At 32.7% G+C, this 21,152-nt stretch overlaps 1 protein-coding gene across 2 annotated transcripts; it reads right to left on the reverse strand.

Annotated features, from left to right (window-relative positions):
- Window positions 1-10,424: 10,424 nt before the first annotated feature.
- On the reverse strand, window positions 10,425-14,254 carry LOC107879635 (probable glycosyltransferase At5g03795). Of its 2 annotated transcripts, none has more exons than XM_047397071.1 (5): window positions 14,171-14,254; window positions 13,395-13,981; window positions 13,169-13,299; window positions 11,860-12,208; window positions 10,425-11,494 (listed from the first exon to the last, which is right to left on the reverse strand). In XM_047397071.1, the coding sequence occupies exons 2-5, from the start codon at window positions 13,932-13,934 to the stop codon at window positions 10,826-10,828; spliced, it is 1,689 nt and encodes a 562-aa protein (XP_047253027.1). In that variant the 5' UTR covers window positions 13,935-13,981; window positions 14,171-14,254; the 3' UTR covers window positions 10,425-10,825. The 2 variants fall into 2 exon arrangements, with proteins under 2 accessions (XP_047253027.1, XP_016582123.1); XM_016726637.2 differs by having other exon boundaries at window positions 13,395-13,986; window positions 14,171-14,252.
- Between the last annotated feature and the right edge of the window lie 6,898 nt (window positions 14,255-21,152).

Raw genomic sequence — 21,152 nt, forward strand, 5'->3', positions numbered from 1 at the left:
GAATAACTGAATCTTAAACATAATGAGTTACTGAACTAATCTGCGAGTGCATGAATTCTCATGAAAATAGCTATATGGTTGATATAGAAATGAGGGCGTCAACTTATGAGTAACCATTAATTTAGGCTGGATCTGATTTCGTGAGAAAATGAATGAGAGGTTCATGACATGAAAAACTCGGGGTATTACAGTTAGAGAAAAGTTGACTAAAATAAGAGAAAAAAAGAATGCTACTCGTAGTTCTGGTTTGTTGAAAATCATTCACACAGACATAAGTGATCTGTATTCTACTAAGTTATTTTATCACCTTTATTGATTATGTTTCTCCTTTTAAAGAAAAAATCAGATTCTCTTGAATGTTCAAAGTGTTTAAAATTGAAGTAGAGAAATAACTGAGAAAGGTCATTAAAATAGTGACGTCTGATCGAAGGGGTGAGTACTATGATAGATATGCAGAGACTAGGCAAAAAATGAGACCCTTTGATCTTGAGCTACATCAGATAGATGTGTAGACATCCTTTTGAATGGTGATCTTAATGAAGAGGTTTACATGCAACAATCCTAAAATTTTGTTGGTAAAGAAATGAGCATCTTGTGTGTAAGTTTAAGAAATCTATCTATGGCTTGAAGCAAGCTTCTCGAGAGTGGTACTTGAAGTTTGAAAAAATTATCACTTCTATTAGGTTTGTGGAGAACAAGATTGATCATTGCATCTATCTCAAGATCAGTGGGAGTAAGTTCATTAATGACCTTTCTCTTTATGTTGTTGATTATTATTGTGCACACTTTAATATTATTTTATTATATTAAGGCTTTTTGCCTTACGTGTTGGCTATGTATCATGTTGATAAGATCATATTGTTGTTTTATTGGATCTTTCTTTTGGAGACATATATGGTATGTCATTCTACTTTATGGATTTTCTGGTTGTTGCACCATGTAATATGTTGCACATGTTGAACCTTGAAAATCAAGATTTTTTTATGGAGCATATGTTGTTTTAGTGCTCACACATGTTGTAACAAAAATCGCGGTGATGATTTTTCTATAGTACGCATGTTGATTTTAAGCGTACATGTTGATATGAAAAATTGTTTGAAGGACTAACAATGAAATAGCCTCAATTTGGAGTTCATGTTGGCTATTTCTTGCTACACTACCACATCATTTAATTTATGTCTCCGAAACTTCAGTGTTAGTAATTGTGGACTGGTCTTGTGTCGTTGGTTGATGCAAGTACTGCTGCAGTTCAACAGTGATGTTTTTCTTGACTGAACTATGTTGGAAATAACGTTCCACCACTAAATGTTTATGGCCACTATCTATTCAGCCCGAGAGTCATTTTCATAAAAATAAGCTTTCTAAAACTTTTCTTTAAAAGTGGGAGAATGTTAGAATTATTATTTTATGTGGACTTAACATTAACTTTTTATTATGTTAAAAGTAAAACGGGCTGATGTTATTAGTTGGTGGATAAGACACAGGCCGTGTATTCATACGGATTCTATATGGGCCTGTATCCATTCCATGTTATTGGTGTGGGCTGGCAATAGTGTAGGCCTGTAGTAAACCTGTGAGCCCATAATGGGGGGTGCACTAGGTTAAGGATTTTAAGCCTATAAATATAAGGCTAGGTCCCCTCTCCTGGCTTTAACATAAGACGTATTCCCATAAGCTGTCAGCCGTTATAAGCAAAGGAGAGGAAGATTCAGCCTTGTTCGTCTTCGGTTACATGTTGTAATGGCGGACAAACCATCTCCAGTTAGTTGATACGCATCTTTCTAGTCACATATTCCTTACTTTATAGGTGTTCTTGGTTTATGTGAATCTGTGGTGTGTTTCTATGTTAGTTTAACATTTATATCTAATTTGTGGTTTCAAGCTATTGCTACTCTTGGGTTACCCAGTGCGTACTCGAAAATAGAGGTTACGGATTTACAAAAGAAAAACTTCACTAATATAAAGAAAGAATCTATAATATATTAAAAGTGTGAAGACCCTTAGAAAAGTGATTCGAACTTTTTGCCCTTCATTAAAAATCTACCCAATAGACTAAACTATCTTTTTACTATTTTTTTTAACTAATTATTATTTAATTACAATTCTAATATTTAGAACCATAATTAGAATTGTAATATAAATACACAACTCTCTTGTAATATGAGATACGACCACCATTATATGTGTATATATATTTAGATGATACGGTTGTAACTGCTTTACTATCAATTTTAGGGTTATATTCTCCCTCTAAATTTTTTTTCGTTTCTTTTCCTTAGATTTTTGCAGAATTCGTTATGACTAGATTCAATTATCATATTGTTTTATTGTAGTTTACAGGTGATAGAAAAATATCGATCGACTTTATGATCTTTTTTGTGTGAAGGTTGATATCTCAATTATTGTGTATAAAAGTTAACATAATATCTTATCTCAAATATCGTATTGTTTAGTTGTAGTTTATGTAAAATTTTGGTTTAAGGGTTGGTATCTCGATAATCATGTGTAAAGGTTAACATAATATCTCACATATCGTATTGTTTCATTATAGTTCATGTAAAATTCGTTTCTTTTCAAGTTAATGTAAATTCGTTGTGGTTAGGTCTAATTATATTATTTTGATATCTCTATTATAATATTGTTTTGTTGTAGTTTACAGACGGCAGATGAATGTCGATCGGCTTTGAGACTGGCATATCAAGCTCATGCTTGATGAAATATGATGACAACAAATCTACATCTGGAAAACTGATGCTACTAATTAGTTATCTAACTTTGTCTTCTTTTGCTTCTTGCAGGATAGTATGACAGTTGTTGGGGCAAAGGCATGGGTAATAGGAACATTTAATAATGATGATGAAGCATTAGGTGTTGTGGGAGAATGGTGTCGCAATCTCTTCCACCTTTGAGTTCAACAATTCTATCGAATGTTGTTTTATGCTTATTTCCTCATGTGAGTATTTGTTGTTGTTTTTTAAGACAGTCAGTAGATGAATGTTTGATCCAGCTTTGAGGAATTTTTTTTTATAAAGGTTACATTTTATTGTGTTTTTTTTATATTTCTATTATCGTATTGTTTTGATGTAATTTACAGGTGGTAGATGAATGTCATCGGCCGAATTTGAGAATTTTTTTGTGTAAAGATTGGTATCTCGATTATCGTATAATCTGATTGTATTTTATGATCGGTTACTATCGGCCTTCTTTTTATGCGGGTCTTTCCGGTGCCATAAATCGCAATATGATCTTCTCAATATATTCTAGCTAGATCAGTATGTGTCTTTTTACTTTCTAACTATTTATAGATCATTTTATCATAACTCTTTTTCAATTTTCTCTTTTGATGACTCAGACTCCCAACCTCAATATGTTAGAAACTGAGTGCTCTATCGACCTCATTTCTAATGCTACAGTTGCTAAAATTACAGAGTGAAAGTATTTTTTCTTTTTCGAACATTTCTAACACCTGATTTGCATGATTATCTGCCAGATCCAGACTGTTGTGCAGCTCGTGGAGGCCATATTGATCTTGTTTTTAAAGGTGAAGGATTTCATAACCCAACAAATGAATGCCATTGTGTCAGCAGTATGTTCCTCAAGTTCAAACCACCATAATTTTCTTAATGCCTCCTCTTACCTATACATGTGACTGAATAATATTTTTAATACAAAAATCTTACTACCACTCTTTAATGTAGCCTTCATGCACATCAATAATGAACAACTTTGATTTAATAGTTCTTTTTATGAACACAATTAATAAAAGAGTGTCTTTAAAAAATTTGCTATAATTATTAGACGAGAAAAATAATTAAAGTTACCCATACTTATATGAATTATATTAATGTTCAAAATTTAATTCATAGTGAACTTTTAGATTTCAATTAGAATCGTGTCTATATACAGTTTGATTAATTAGCAATGGTCTATATATATTAGTATTGGATTATAACACTTTTGTGAAGATGCGTGGGAAGAAGCTATAAGCTGATCACTACTATTGAAATTAAAAATATATGTTGTTTGAATTTCTGTTCTTTGCAAGATTTTATTTTATGATTTTATTCTACTAATGCTTGTATTATTACTTAGGAGGATTTTTGAATGACATAATTTCTTCTTCTTCATTAATCTATCTAATATAATTAAGTTTTTCCCTCAAATAAATAAAGTTGCATCTATTTAGTGTCATTTTATTTTACATAATTCAACTATATAATTTTTAATTGACATAATATACATACACATACAGTATACATAATTGTACCATTTAGATTTTTACCTTTGAAAACTCAACAAATGAGCTTTGGTGTATTTGTTTTGGGCCAAAAAAGTACATCAAATATGGAATAAGGTGGGTTTAGGTGGTCGAGGTTTATGCACATGAAAGGTAGCTTCTATTCTAACATTATTTTCTGTGCTTTTTTTTATACACTATTATTATTTTTCAGATTAAAATTCAGTAAACCTCAAATATACTCCTAAATCTTAATGGAACTAAATAATAATTTTTCCATATCAAAATTCTAATTATTACAGAAATAATTAAATGTTCAAAAGCTTAAATCTTTTTTGTTTATGTTTATTTTTAATTTAAATATATTGTTTAATGTATTTATATATATTTTTAAAGTTACTATATTAAAAGTGTGAAAATCTTAAAAATATTGTTTGAATTTTTTGCCCTTCATTAAAGTCTTTGCAATAGATAAAATCGTCTTTTTACCTTTTTCCTACAATTATAATATTATTATTTTTATAATATAAAATGTTGACTATAATAAATATGTGGAAAAAAAATTAAAGAAAAGATTCCTAATTTATGGAAAATTTTGTTGAGCCCTACATATGTGGAAAATAAAAATAAAAATACATGTAAGCTAATTATCCTTTTAGATGCACAATTCTTTTACAAATAAATTCGTGTGAAGGTATTTAGATGCACAATCCTTTTAAAAGTATAATTCGTGTAAAGGTAATTTAAGAATTTTTTTTTTTTTTTAAGTACAGAATCCTTTTAAATGGAAAATTCATTAGATTTATCGCTAAAAATATATGAGTAGAGGTTTCTTGAAAACCTTTGTCTACAGAAGAATAAAATGAAAAAGTTTAGATCCAAAATTTTATAGGAATCACTTCTTTTGTTTTCTTCTAAAAAAATTATTTTTATAGAAGTTCTATTTAAATACAATCACTCGATTTTGGTGCATAATAAGACCAATTATTAATCTCATGAATTGCATATCTATTTTCAAACTCTAAAGTCCGTTAGAACTTCTTAAAGACTATATATTTATATTTAGTGTTAATGATCTTACAAAGCGAGATGAAACAAGGGTAATTAGGAGTATAGTTTGGTAACCATGTCATTGAACATTTCTTTATGGACTACTTTTTAAAATGTCGAACGAATCCTCTAGATTAATTTTTTTCCTGAAACTCCGAATAAATAGTTCTGAAAATGTACAACTAGCAAAGTTATCACACCAAGACTAAACTACACGAGTATCTAGAATCCTGATACATTTTGCAGCTTATGTGATGAATAACAAAATATTTAAATTTGATGTCAAAGGTAAGAGTCCAAATAATAGAAAAATCAAATCATGTACGATTACAACCAAAGATAAGTAACAAATATGGAATATCAGGTTTGTTTAGTTCAACAAGCCACTTAATGAAAACTTTCTTTTGTTTCTCTAATTATACTTCTCTTATCTCTTTTGTTGTCCTCATCTCCTATTTCCGTTTGATGAAATATCAATTAGCCTAGAAACATGATAGTTGAGTACGAAAGAATGTCTAGATGATCCTTGGCTTGTTGATCACTTCACTTCTGACAATCGCAAGCTTAATGATCTACTTAAGTTATTCTCCAAATTTGTCATTAACTCCGTATCAAGGTTCATATTTTTCATCCTAACTCCTTTGAATAAAAAATTATACTATATATTTAAGGTTAAAATTAATTTTTACATTTATATAGTTGATGTTGAATACCTTGCACGTGTTTAATTCTTTATATCTTGAACCTCGTTAACGAAAATTTTGACTTCATCACTTTTGAAAACTTTTTGTATATAATATGATTTCTCATTTATAATTGTGTGCGTGGACAAATTTCTCTCAATCTTCTTTGTTTCGACCCATACGACTGTTTATATGTTAAAAGTTCAGTAAAACTCAAATATACTCCTAAATCTAAATGTAACCAAATAGTACGATTGTTTCATATCAAACCCCTAATTATACAAAAATAATTAAATGACTATTTCGAGTAACTAAATGAGCAAAAAGATGAGAGCTCCTAGGGATCGAGGTATTAGAAAAGTGCAATTATTAAAGTTTTAATTTTAAAACTTCAGATATATTAATTTTTTCAAGAGTTATATTTTTTTCTTTCATGTTTATTTTTAATATAAATATATTATTTTAATGTATTTAAACATATTTTTAAAGTCGTCTACTCATTGATTTGAATAAATGCAACTTTCTTTTTTAGCATTGAATACATGTGGAACGCACGTATCCTAAACTAGTTCCTATAAATACCTGAAGTTATACACTATGTAGTTAAGAGGGTAACTCATTGTGGAACATTGAAGTGTGGCTTGAATTTTTCTCATGAATCAAGCACGTGAAAATCATTTTGATTACAAGTGTTTAATCTATAGGACATCTATTTGTACCAAATATCATGTTGAAATGTGACCATCTCACCGATAAATTTAAGCTTGAGAGACGGCATACTTATATTTACTTAATTATGTCGCCTTCTCGTGCTAACCACGATAATTAGAGACATACTAGTCTCAAAATTACTACTTCTGGCTAATAAAGACAATTGAGATCGTTCGAAAATTGATTGCAAAGACATGATTGTTGCACAAAATCATTACAAATAATGACATAAATCAGCTTCTCCATTCTCTTGGATCAATGAGATGCCAAACTGAGGGAAAGTAAGAGCAAACTATGAAATGTTTAGCAACTTGTTCAGCTATTCAAAGAAGTCTGTACCAAACTGACAACGTAATCCAGTATTGGGCTGCTTTGCTGATATTGGTTCAGGCCCATTCATAACCAACTTCCGCTACAATCTTTGTTAAGGGTGTGCAAAAATCGAGCCGACCGATAAATCGAATCGATAAAAATGTTATTAGGTTATTGAGTTAATAATTTTTTATTGATTTTATAAAAAAATTTATTGAATAGATGGTTCGATTTCGGTTTTAGCTTATTGGGTTATCGGTTAAACCGATAACCCAATAAGGATACACTTTATTATTATTTTATCCCTATTTATGTTATATATATATAAATATCTCTCTCCATCTATCTATCTATCTATATCTATATCTATATTTATATCTATATCTATAATATATTAAAAGTGTGAAGACCTTTAGAAAAGTGATTTGAACTTTTTATCCTATAATATATTAAAAGTGTGAACACCTTTAGAAAAGTGATTTGAACTTTTTATCCTTTATTAAAAAGACTCTCCTTTAGACAAAACTGTCTTTATACTATTTTTTTTAAATTAGTATTTAATTATTTTTATTGTATTAACTAGACTCCTAAAATATATGGAAGGAGAATTAATTAATATTTTTTTTGTACTGATCAGTTAGAAAAATACTCCTAAAATAGGATAGAAAAATACTCTTAAAATAGGACTCTATTAAAAAAATACTTCTATAAATATTGAGGTGCACAAGATATTATTTTTAGGACAAGTAAAAGAAAACTATGTTAATAGGGTATATAAATTCAACCTGGTTGGACGTTTCTTTTCCTCCCCCTTATATTTGTCCATCTTTAAAATAAATGTTTTAAGTGGTTAGGAAGAAAAGTTAGTTTTCATTAATTATGATGATAAATATTTAATTAATTTTTAACTCCTAAATAGTAAAAAATAGTGAAAAAATGATTTTATTTAAAGTGAAGACTTTTAATGGAGGAAAAAAAGTTCAAATAATATTTGTAAGGTCGTTCAAACTTTTAATAAAATTATGTACAAAAAAATAAAATGATTACAATAGTAATGATGCTAAAATAAATTTATATATATTCAAATGATGTAAAAATATTACATATCAAACATGTAATTGCATTGTTTTTTATATCTCTATTTTGATAAAAATTTTGGTGTAAATTAAAGGTAAAGTTTAGTTGCATTATTTTGATATCTTTATTGTCGTATTATTTTGTTATAGTTTACAGATGGTAGATGAGTGTCGGACGATTTTGAGAAAATTTTTGTGTAAAGGTTAATTTAATTATATTGGTTTGATGTCTCTATTATCATAGTATTTTATTGCAGTTTACATGGTAGATAAATGTCGATCAGCTTTGAGAATTTTTTCTTGTAAAGGTTATGTTTAATTAAATAAATTTTTCAGAAGATGTTGAATTTAATTAGTATATTCATCTTTATTATTTAAACAAATATCCTATTTAGTGTAACGTTTGAACTCAATAAAGTGAGGTACACGCGCTAAGCGCGTACACCTAAACTAGTATATATATAGATAGATATGTGTATGTATATATATTATATGCGCTACTTATTCACAATTCATTGATTCACAAAGTATTTACCTATTCAGGGCAACAAAGGCACAATATAAAGCTCGGTCATAATCGTATTGAAAAGCTTGAAACATTTATAACTTCCAACAATTAGGATTGAAAAAATGGTCAAATACCCCCCAACCTTTACCCCAAATCCCAACTACACACTCAACCTTTTAAAGGGTCCTATTACCCCCTGAACTTATTTTTACCGAATTTATTACCCCCAAACTATTTTAAAGTGGAATATATACACCCCCGAAATAGGACAACTAGTCATTTCTGATGCGATGTGATGCACACGCTGAACAGTAATGCCACGTCATTTTTTTAATCTAAAAATTAATTATTTTCCCTTATATATTTTTCTTTTCTCTTTTATTCTCTCATCTTTTTCATTTTCATTTTTTTCTTTTCTCTTCTCTCTCAATTACAAACTATCAAAAATCTCACTTTTTCAGCCGCTAATCCCTGCCATGGCCGCTGCTGATTTCACTTTTTTTTTTTTGATGACAACTACTCGATAGAATGGAAGAAAATCATTTCGTGTTTATGTTGAAGTAACTGTTAATTGAGTTGTTTTTTTATGGAATTGGAGATACCCATTTTGTGATTTCAGTTTTTTTTTTAATTTGACGACAACAACTCCATAGAATGGAAGAAGACCATTTCGTGTTTGTGTTGAAGTAAATGTTAGTTGAGTTGTTTTTGATGGAATTGGAGATACCCATTTTTGTGATTTCAATTTTTTTTTTTTTTTGACAATGGAAATGGATTCAGTATTTTGGAAGGGATGAAATTGATTATTGAAGGAATGGGTTCAGTATGTGTGATTTCAGTTTTTGATGGATTATTGAAGGACATAGCTCCTGTTACGTCCATGGTAAAAAAAGGAATGAAAAAGAAGCAGGAATAGGGAAGGAATAGATTATTGAATGTTAATGTTAATTTTTTTGTTAGTCAGTAGTCCGCAAAAAATAATATTAAGAATTGGGAGGTTAGTAAATTCACGAGTCTAATATATCGGAGAAGATGATAAATTAGTCTTAGAGTAGATATCATTGTTGAGTTCTTGAAGAAGAAGAAGGAAGAAGAAAAGGAGGAAGAATAAGAAAGAAAGAAAGAATAAAGAAAAATAATAATTAAATTATTAAAAATAATGACGTGCCAATAAAAAAATAATGATTTTAAAGTGAAAAAAAGTCATGGGCGCATGTAGTCACATGCAATGACACGTCAGCACTTGGAGGTAATAAATTCGGTAAAAATAAGTTCAGGGAGGTAATAGAACCCTTTAAAAGGTTGAGTGTGTAGTTAAGATTTGGGATAAAGGTTTGGGGGTATTTGACCATTTTCTCATTAGGATTTTTTTTTCTTTTAAACTAATATTCAGTTCAAGTTTAAAGATTCTTGTAAACTAAAATGCATTGCGTAGAATTTTAGCGGTAACTAAGATTCATTTTTTTATGTTAGTTGTTACTATTTCTATTTTATAAGTATTTTATTATTGATTAAACCAAAATCCGAGCCGGTATGGACCAAAAACCGATAAGACAATATCTTATTGGTTGATTATTGGTTTTACATATTTAAAAATCGAAAACCGATAAACCGAACCAATAACACATAAAACCAAACCGAACCGATCGATGCACACACCTAATCTTTGCCATAAACAAGTAATGCATCAGGGGTAATAAATTCCACTTTTACATGGAGAGGGGAGAAAGTTTTTAGATCAAATTCCTTCCAGAGATACGTATAAAAATCTGTTCCGTCATTCAAAGGCCAATGGCTCCTTCAATGCAGTAATGCAAGAACAAGACTTGAGAAAAAGAGAGAAGAAATGAATCAAATCTCAAAAACTGACAGGCTAGCAAAGAATTTGGAAGTCACGAAGAAGAGAGCTAAGAATTCTTCTATAGACAAATAAATAATCAAATTATTATACAAGTATACACAGGACGGAAGCGGAGGGATACTATCAGGCATCAGCATTTAGTGCTTACTTGAGCTCGCCACAACAGCAGTTCACTAATTAAGCTTTAAGCAGTTACCAGGCAGGCACTATCCAATGTATTAGCAGAGTTTGATCATATCTGGTACCACATATGATCATTCATTTGTTCAAATCATCTGGGATATCCATGTCTCCTCTGCTGTTCAATCTATTGTTAAGTTGTTTAATGGGATTTTCTCCTCTACCGATATCCCTCCATATAAAAAATCTCCAAGTCCTTTCACAAACTTATTTAGATTTTACATGAAATACCCTGTTGTACCAAATTGAATGAAGGATCATGTGAAACAAGTCATACTTTACAGGATTTTTGTGCCAAAGGAAATACTGTTGAACGATCTTCAGCCTATGCTGCATCTCCCTGTACTTCTCCTCAGTAATTGAAAGAAGGATGTTTCTCAAATCTGGAACATCTTTCTCCAAAACAAAGACAGAAAATGATGCCCAGTCGAGAACTTCAAAGAGAGGCGGCACATAGTTATCTGATATGATCACAGGCACACACTCGTAGTGTATGGACTCCACAACTCTTGGGGTATGGACTTCATAACCCCTGGCACAGATGCAATATTTGCTGCTTTTCATAAGTTCTCTATATTTTGCTTTACCCCCAGGATCACGAGGCATAGGCCCAAAAATCTTCATATCAGGTTCTTTGCCACTCCAATGTTGCATCAAGATAGGACGGAGATAACCATGAATGCCTCCAGCGAAGAAGGCAAGGACAGGTCTTGCTGAAGGAGGATTTCCTCCCAAATCTTTGAGCGGGCTTTCAGCTGAACGAACATAGGTTACTGGCAGAGAAACATCTTTCCCGATCTTGAAGCCTCCAGCTATATTTGAATTGCAGAGAACTCTAACACAAGTTTCCATGCTCTTCCTCGTGAGTCGGGGCGCCTATAACATACTTTTACTTTTAGAAAAAAAATGATAGATGGATACCTCACAGCAACATAAAGTGTTGAAGGAGATAGTAATCCAGATTTGTGAAAAAAGGCGCCATCCAAGTTGCAGATTCAGAAAACTTCTGATAATTCTTCAAAACTCTACCTTTCCCCAAAGATATGAAAGAAAAGAAAATGTAATTACATGCTTTGACTATAAACTTTTTATTGAAAAGGAAAAAATGACTACTTTATTCTTTCTCTTCCGTAAAGTTGTCAGAAAGAGGTTTCTGGGGAGAATGAGCAGATCGGCACAATTAGACTGCCAAAGCAAGATGGAAGGCAACACAACGGGATAGAGTTCAAGAGAGAGCATACCCAATCATGACAAGCAACAAAAAAATGATCAGATCCTCTGCTTCTATTCCAGAAATGATATTTTCTAGAAATTCTTCCGATGTAATTGATCAGATGGTTTTTCAATTCTTTCTGATGAGTAAAATTTTGATTTGATAGAGCTTCTCTTAGCTTTAGAGAACTAAAAGGCAAATAAAATAAGTGGGCCTTTTTGGGATCTTTCACAAGAAATTGTTTGTTTTTCTCCATCAGTTTCATGAACCACCCTTCAGAAGCGTAAATACCACGCAGATATGGCTGATGGAATATTGGCTTTTCCCCTTCTTTATAAACATAAACTTTGAGGACGTTTTCCATCAGATCATAGCTCCTGCAGAAGGATCAAACAATTCAACATCTGGTGCATGTTTTTCCCCAAAACAAGGCTGATTTTTTGACTCGATGAAAGTACAAATTGAAACTGCCTTTGAAATGTCTATTATGTATCACAATCTCATACCAAAAAATCCAAAAACTCTATTCACTGAGCACAGGATGCTACCTCTAACAGCTGGGTAACCTTGAAACAAAACTAAGCAGAAACGAATGCAACAATACAATTAGTCAGCTCATGGGACTAAGTTTAAAGCAAATAATTATATAGTTGTACATGTAAAACATAGATATTATTTTCTTAGGCTTGAATATTCAAGTGATTTCTCTTTTTAACAATGCAGATACGGAAAAAAATCAGATATTTTGACGTGGAGGAATCAATTTTCCCAGTTTAATAAACTTTTCTCAAGCTTTTCCAATCTGCCAAATCAATACAACAACAACAACATACCCAATGTAGTCCCACGAGTGGATCTGGGGAGTGTAGAGTGTACATAGCCTTACCCCTACCTTGTGAAGTTAGATAGGCTGTGTCCAATGGACCCTCCGCCTAAGTAACACATATATAATAAAACAATACGAAAAGGAAATACTATGGTGAAGAAACCATACTGGAAAAATGGAGAAAATAGAACTAGCAATAACAAAATAATACAACCTAAGCAAAAGGTAATAGAAACAACAGGTAATAATACTAACACTGATAGGGAAAACTAGACAACTCTTGATTAACTACTGACCTTCTACCCTAATCCTCGACCTCCATATCTCCTATCAGTCAAATCAATGTGATAGCTATAATTGCACTACATTGCAGCAGCAGGAAGACTCTAGATTTTGGTAATGAATAAATGAGTTGCAATAATATCTAATGCAATTAAGCATCCCGCAACACATTAAAGAATGAACACATTGATATAAGTGGTAACTAGGAATCAGTGTCAAATCCAGTTACCTCCTAAACTTTGAATAATTTCGAAAGATAGACGCATGAACTTCTGGAATGTTTCTAATTATCGGAGAACTTTCAATCTGAAGCTTTGCTTTGCGGAGTTCCCCTTCGCGTGCAGAACGCCATTGTGATCTCTACACCAAAAAAACTAAGCAGTTAGATAACAAAAACGAATTGGTAACTAATCTTCACTCTTTTTAGAATTGACATTTGCATTCATAGTTCATACCACTAAACTAATAGAATTCTGCAGCAATAACGTATTCATATAGGAGATTGGTGCGGGTCTTCTTCTTTTATTCTCCATTATAGAAGCACCATCAATGTTAAAAACCGTAGCCTGATTTTCCATCAACCCTTTATCATTAAATGGTAACAATGACATCGTCTTATTACGACTTCCTTCAATCACATTGTCCCGATCACTAGGACGAGCTGCAGGTGACTTAAGCTGCAAATGCTGATCCGATTGATTCCCCATTTTCCCATGTTGTCTTGAATATGTACTTATCTCTATTGTTGAATTTACATTCAGTCTCTTTTCATTCGATTTCTGAAACCCTAACACTGAATCAACTTCCACATTACTCCTATTGGCCAAACCAGTTTCAGCTTCGAACCCAACTCCATCAACATTTGATATAAGACTATATATGTAATTCTCATATGGAAGTTGGAGTAATTGGGATAGAAGGGCAAAAAAAGCTATAACAATTCCAAAGATTAATAGCAATTTTTTAACGCTTTGAAATTGAAGTCCAATCCCCATTTAAACAAAACTCCAGCAGCTCGCAGAGAGTCTTTGTCACCTCTATGCTGAACTAACAAACAAAATACAGTAACAAATAATTGAGAAATCAACATGTAAACTATAAGCATCAGTATTACTAATAAAACAAGTAGCAACTGATTTGTAGCACAAAGTGTCAGTAATACTGTGAGTCAAAGAACAAATAACTGAAAGGAAGTTGAAAGTGAAGCATAGTTATTACTCCAACAAGATACCTTTGTGCCGACAATATCTTAAAGAGCCGTTTGGTTATGGGGATTATACGGGGTTATACTCTCTCGCCGTACTGCTCCCCTAACTTCCTTTTTATATCTACCCCCCCCCCCCCCCCCCCCCCCCCTTTTTTTTTAGTAGAAGATAAAAACTTTAACCCCCATTTTAGAATATATTTTTTAATCAAATTGATTTTTTTTATATAATTTATATTACTTGCCATATAGTTATTGAATATCTAAATTTTATTTTTTTAAAAAATAAATTAATTAATATAATTTAATTTATCTTTGAAATTTAATTAAATTAACTCACAAAAAACAAAGAGAGCATATAAAACAAAATGGAGAGAGTACCACTTTGTGGAGATAATTGAAGGAAAAATGTATTTTAAGTCTTGAATAAAGGATTGATGACATTGACCAACTTAAAGGGTCAAACATCATTAGGAAACTTGATTAATATTTTAAAAACTTTCTAATCTTTTAAAAAATACAGATCAACTCATACCCCTTTTTAATTCAAATCAACCAGTCTCTCTCCTCTCTCTCGACAACTTCTCTCAACTCTCTCCCAACGAATAATTCTGCAAAATTCTCCATTCAATTAATCCCCGGCGACTTCAACCTCCGGCTTCCTTTCGACTTTTAACCGTCAATCGACGTGAAGACTTCTCCGGAGACAGCAACTTCGAGTTCTTCGTCAGCCCATTTCTTTTTTCACAGGTAAAAAATTATAAAGAAACAGAGGAACTTGAGCCAACTACTCTTCTAGTATTGAAATGTGGACTGAATAAAACCCTAATTTCTGGCATTTCTTCTTTTTGTTGTCATAATGTTGATTCAGATTTATTAGTGATTTTTGTTCACAGTTGATGTTCTTAGTGTGTGTGTGTATGATGTGTTGGTGTTGCAGGGTTGATTTGTTGTTTGTCTTGGTAAAAATAGTGTTGCAACAGACGAAATATATGATGCAACAGATGAAGACATCTGATGCAGCAGATGAAAATATCTGATGCAGTAGAAGAAAACATCTGATGCAGTAGAAGAAAATATCTGATGCAATAGAAGAAAATATCTGATGCAACAGATGAACAATCTAATAAATTATTCATCTGTTGTGACAGACGATTCTTCTATTTGGAAGAAATCTAAACAATATAGATCCAACAGATAACTCATTTTGCAACAGATGAGTTATATGTTTCAACAGTTCAGTGATCTATTTTATCGTCTCCAACGATTTACTCATCCATTGCAACAGGTCGGTTATATGTTAAAACAGATAACATACCCGGTGCAACAGTTCAGTGATCTATTTTATTATCTCCAACGGATTACTCATCCGTTGCAATAGGTCGGTTATATGTTGCAACAGATAAATTACCTGGTGCAGCAGGTATATGATCTGTTTCTACTTTTCCAACGGATTACTCATCCGTTTCAACAGGTCGGTTATATGTTGCAACAGATAAACTACTTGGTACAACAGATTAGAGATCTATTTTTATTATTTCCAATGGTTTACTCATCCGTTGCAATAGATCAGTTATATGTTGCAACAGACAACATACCTGGTATAACAAATTAGAGATCTATTTTTATTATTTCCAATGGTTTACTATTCTTTGCAACAGGTCGGTTATATGTTGCAACATATAACATACCTGGTGCAACAGATGTGTGGTCTGTTGGAACTGTTATTTTACCGTTGTGCATGTTAGATTTACTGTTATCCCTTTTTAATGATGTATTAATCAATTATAATCTATTTTATATTCCTGTTAATTTAAGATAATATGACTCCCAAAATAAAAGAAACTGAATCAAGTCCAAGTAAAGAAACAAGTGCAGCAGCTCGGCTACATCTACCACTCTATGAGCTTGCTTTACAAGCGTTATCTCAATCAAGAGCAGAAGATAATGAACACGGGGAGGAGGAATATCTCAAAAGAGATGATCCAAATGCTAATATCCCTTCCGCCGAAGAGTTGGTCAAAACCTTCAGTATTGATCGTTATCCTGTGAGAATGCAGTGCGATGGTGCCATAGATTTAACGGGTGATTTTGTGGTTAAGTCAACTATGGAAAAATCTTTCGACGCCTTCAGAAAAATACTTCGAGAACAAAAATTGGATGCTTATTTCAGGGAAAGCTGCTTTGGGAAATATCTTGATTTGCCGGAGGACAAAAATGCTCGTTTCCAAATAAAAATGGTATATGATATTCTCAAGCATAGGTTTATGTATGAAAACAAGAAAAGATGGATGAGATGTGGATAAATTACTATGGCATGCCTGTTTATTTTGGTTGGAAGGAGTTTGTCATAGTTATCGGACTAAAATATTATCCTCCTTCTTTTTCTCAAGTTATACCTACTCTGACCCAAAAAAAATACCCCGTACACCTAAAAAGGCAAAGACAAGTCGAGTGATCGTGATGACCTGGTGTCGATTGTTCGTCCAAGCTTCAAAAATAAAAATTTGATAGAAGCGTTGAAAGGTAAAGGACTCTCAAAGAAGTACAAACAATCATTGTGCTTGGTTTGATTTGTACATAATATTCTTTGGGTGAGAAACGTTAACAACAACATAAGCGTTGGTTTAATAAAGCTCTCTGAGGATCTTGAGGCATTTAACATCTATACTTGGGGTTATGAAAGCTTCAAAATGACTGTCCAATATTTATTGACTCCGTTAACGCTAAAGAGAGTAAACTTATATGGCTTTCCATGGGCCTTCATGGTAAATATTTCTTTTATCATGATATGATTCATCATTTTTTTATTCAATAAAGCTTTTGATTTATTGGCGTTATGTTATAGGCTTGGGCATTTGCAACCATTCCTTATTTGAGACAACAAGTGAACTACCAGGAAGAAGTTTCCTATCCAAGAATCTTGAGATGGTTGTCGGCTAAAATCGATAGAAATGCAAAATTTTTTGATCTTTTTAACCCCCAAGGAAGCAGTAAATCCAATTCTAATCAAGTTTTTGTTTTAATTAATGATTAAATGATTTCATCATCATTCTAATATATGTACTGATTTATTTTAGATTATCCATCCGTGGCTTGTTCCGACCAATCGAGAGTTGAAGATGCCATTTTTTCTTACTTTCCAGTTTGTGCAAACTTTATCGGACCCTAAGGTCATTGATGAAATAAAAATGGAATTGTTTTGAGCAACAACCATCATAAGAAAAATAATTTTAGAGGGTGGGCTTGTTGCTGTTGACGATGATAGTCGTAGTGGTAGTGGTAGCGGTGCTGCTGTTGGGGCTAATGATGCTCCTCTTACCATTTTTGAAACAACAAGCCATTATGATTATGATTATACTGGCTGTACAAATTTTTCTCCAGATTTTGCGACATCTAGCGAATGTTCTGCATGCAAATGTCAAGATTGTAAGGCAAAACACAATGGAGTGATTGATGCTATTAATGGACTAACTGCTTCTATAAAGAAAATGACATCTAATCGGGGTGTCATTCCATCAAAAAGAATTTCATATCCATACATTTTACTAGAGATCAAGGTGGCTAAGAGGAGAAGGAAAGATACTTTCAAGGCATCATCAAGCATAAAAAAAAGCAAAATTGCAACACCTCTGTTTTTGTCTTGCTTGATGTTCAGTGTGCAAAGGCCACAAAAGAGCAACATGAGCCGAAGAAGGTGAATGTACATCACCTGTTCCAACAGATGATACATCTGCTGAAAATTATCAAACAAATATATACATTTGTTGCAACTGTTGTCTAACCTGTTACATCAGATTCGTTATCTGTTGCAACAGATGAGTCTTATATTACAACAGATGGGTTATGTGTTCGAAATTATTGTACTGCTCTGATTTACCTATTTGAATTTATCCCAACAGATGATCCATCTATTTCAACATAAGGCTTATTTGTTGCAACAGATGGACAACCTATTGTATATATGTAATTAGCATTGACAATTCTGGCTTTCCAGATAAATCTCACAGTAGAAGCCACCGCTGAAGAGCATAATATCACAGTTGATAATCCATCAACTGCTTCCAAAAAAGAAGAAAAAGTGGAGCCTGTCAGTTTGGGAGAACGGAAGAATTATCCGTTTGAAGGGTTCAACATCTCGGACGAGGCTCCAATAAAACTAACACAGTTGATCAATGACTGGTCAGAATGGATTGCCGATGGGCTGTTAAAGCATCATGCCAGTAGATACATAAATCAATTTTTAAAGATATTGGTTTATACTATTCTTGTTGTAAGAACTTGACATTAACATATATAAATCATCATGTAGAAAAAAAATGACGAGCGCTACAAATTAAACGAATTGAGTCTTGGTTCTGATATGTTCGACTTTGTTGTTGCACATCTCGAAATGAAGAATTGATTCTATTTGATGTCACAGCCCCAAACTTGCTGGAATGATGAGGTTTAAATGCCATACATATTACTATTAATTAATACTTTATTTAATTGCATCTGCGTATTAATTTTTTTGTCACGTAATTCAAAATATTTGATAATATGTGCAGCACATCGATGTCATTTTTTACTACCTCTAAAAGAAGGCCAGGTTGAAAACACAAGAACAATATAGATACACGATAGATAATTATATGTACAAAGCTTACATCAATAATGCCTACGATAGGTATTATCAACAACAGCCGGAAGTTTCTCAAAATGAGAAATGCTTAATCAACATTATCAAAGGTTTTAGCATTTCGGCTGGCTTACCTTGGCATTTGATCGACGAAGTGTACATCCCAATCAATTGTGGTGATGAATTCCATTGGATGTTGGCTGTCGTCATTCTAAAAGAGAGGCGTATCCGAGTTTACGACTCGATGTCTCAAAGAAAACGTTTCGAGTCGTCGTCTGAGATACAAAAGCTGGCCAAAATATTGCCTACTTACCTTGATATGAGTGACTTTTTGGACCAAAAGATTCATACTAATTGATCGACGATTGAAGCATACCGGGATAAAATGGCTAATCCATTTCATGTACAATATATTGAAGGAATTGCTCAACAAATCATTAGTATCCTATAAATTTAAGTGTCATGATTTAGTTTCTTCACAAATTTCACAACATTTGCATGAACTGCAAGATATGGATTATCTATTTTTTTATAATGCAGGGATTGTGGTCCTTTTGTTGTCGCCTGCACTGAGTATTTGAGAGATGGATTACAAGTACCAAATGATGGACTTGATGCCGGATTACTCCGCAAAAAATATGCTGCTATTTTATGGAAATACGGAGAAGTAAAAGCTCAGAAGCCGTACGAAAGTGACATTAAAGATCCACGACGACCAAAGCCGAATTCTGTAGCACCGAATGAAGAACACAACAACAACAACAACAAACCCAGTGTATTCCCACAAAGTGGGGTCTGGGGAGGGTAAGATATACGCAGTCTATACCGCTACCTCCGAAGAAGTATAGATATTGTTTCCGATAGACCCTCAGCTCAAGATAAAGAATAGTAAATAAGGGGGGGGGGGATAGGTGACATAAAAGAAAATCAGGAATAAGAAATGATAAAAATAGTAATCGCAGAAATACAAAATATGAGAAAATACTGGCGACATGAAATAAGACAAAAAGGAACTAAGACATAAGAAAAAGGGCACCCACCTATGTACACAGTTCTAGGGTTACTTCCCCGGTTCCACAAGATCTCTCCTAACTGCATGCTACAACCCACACACTCACACTAGCCTTCTACCCTTATCCGCGCCCTCTACACCTTTCTATTTAGGGTCATGTCCTCAGTCAGTTGAAGCTGCTCCATGTCATGTCTAATCACCTCCCTTCAGTATTTCTTTGGCCTACCTCTACCCCTCCTAAAGCCATCCAAAGCTAGCCTCTCATACCTACGAACTGGGGCATCCGCGCCCCTCTTCATCACATGCCCAAACCATCTCACCCTTCCTTCCTGCATTTTGTCCTCCACTGAAGCCACTCACATCTTCTTTCGGATAATCCCATTCCTTACTCTATCTTCATCGGATGAAGAACAACTTGTCCATATTGATTAGATATTTATAGCTTGAGTCCGTCAATGTAATAACCTAGCCTCCTTGGTTTAACTTGTTGATTTATTTATAGAGTAGATTGTTTGTACCCATACTGATTTTTTTTTACATTTCATTTATTTGTTGAGTTATTTCATGTAATTTTCGAAGAATTCAATTTATTTTATGCTGTCTATGAATATAATTTAATCCTTAGTTTTGAACATGTTAATTAAAACGGAGTATTAGATTCAAATATTGCAATAGATAATACATCTGCTGCAACAGATGGCATATCTTATCAAACAGATTTAGACATATATTATAACATGAGATGCAACACGTAGGTCATCTGCTGGAAATTATATAACAGGTCTTCCTACTTTTTTGATTTGCTCCAACAGATTACCGATCAGTTGCAACAAATAAATTATATATTGCACCAGATCATATATCTGTTGTGATAAATAGACGGGAAACATCTGCATAATGCAACAGATGACCAACCTATTTCAATAGATAATCAATCTGTCATAATAGGTACTATATCTGTTACGACAAATATAAAATTTATTGCATTATAAAAATTTAACGTGGCTAGATATAAAAATTATTGCCACTACATGTAAAGTGAATTGGCTTGAAATAAAAATTTGTTATCGTGTTCTTATCTGTCTTTGTACATATTCTTCTTTATACAAGGGCTCCAACCATTTAGTTAGTACCCTATATGCCCAGATCCATCAACTTACTCTTCGTCAATAACTTGGGCAACAACTTCAAAAGTGGTTGCATGTGGGTTAAAAACGTCTTCTCGCTGAAGACAGGTAAGTTGCAGTCTTAAACCTTAATATTTATCTCGTATAGTAGTATCTCAATAGTGAGAAAATGTTTTACTTCCACGTTCATGACTGCAAGGATTCTCTTTGCCTTGGTCCAACTCTTGTCGTGTGGATATGACCTCTTTC

The sequence above is a fragment of the Capsicum annuum genome, chromosome 1 (genome assembly GCF_002878395.1).
Source record: "Capsicum annuum cultivar UCD-10X-F1 chromosome 1, UCD10Xv1.1, whole genome shotgun sequence".
Taxonomy (NCBI): domain Eukaryota; kingdom Viridiplantae; phylum Streptophyta; class Magnoliopsida; order Solanales; family Solanaceae; genus Capsicum; species Capsicum annuum.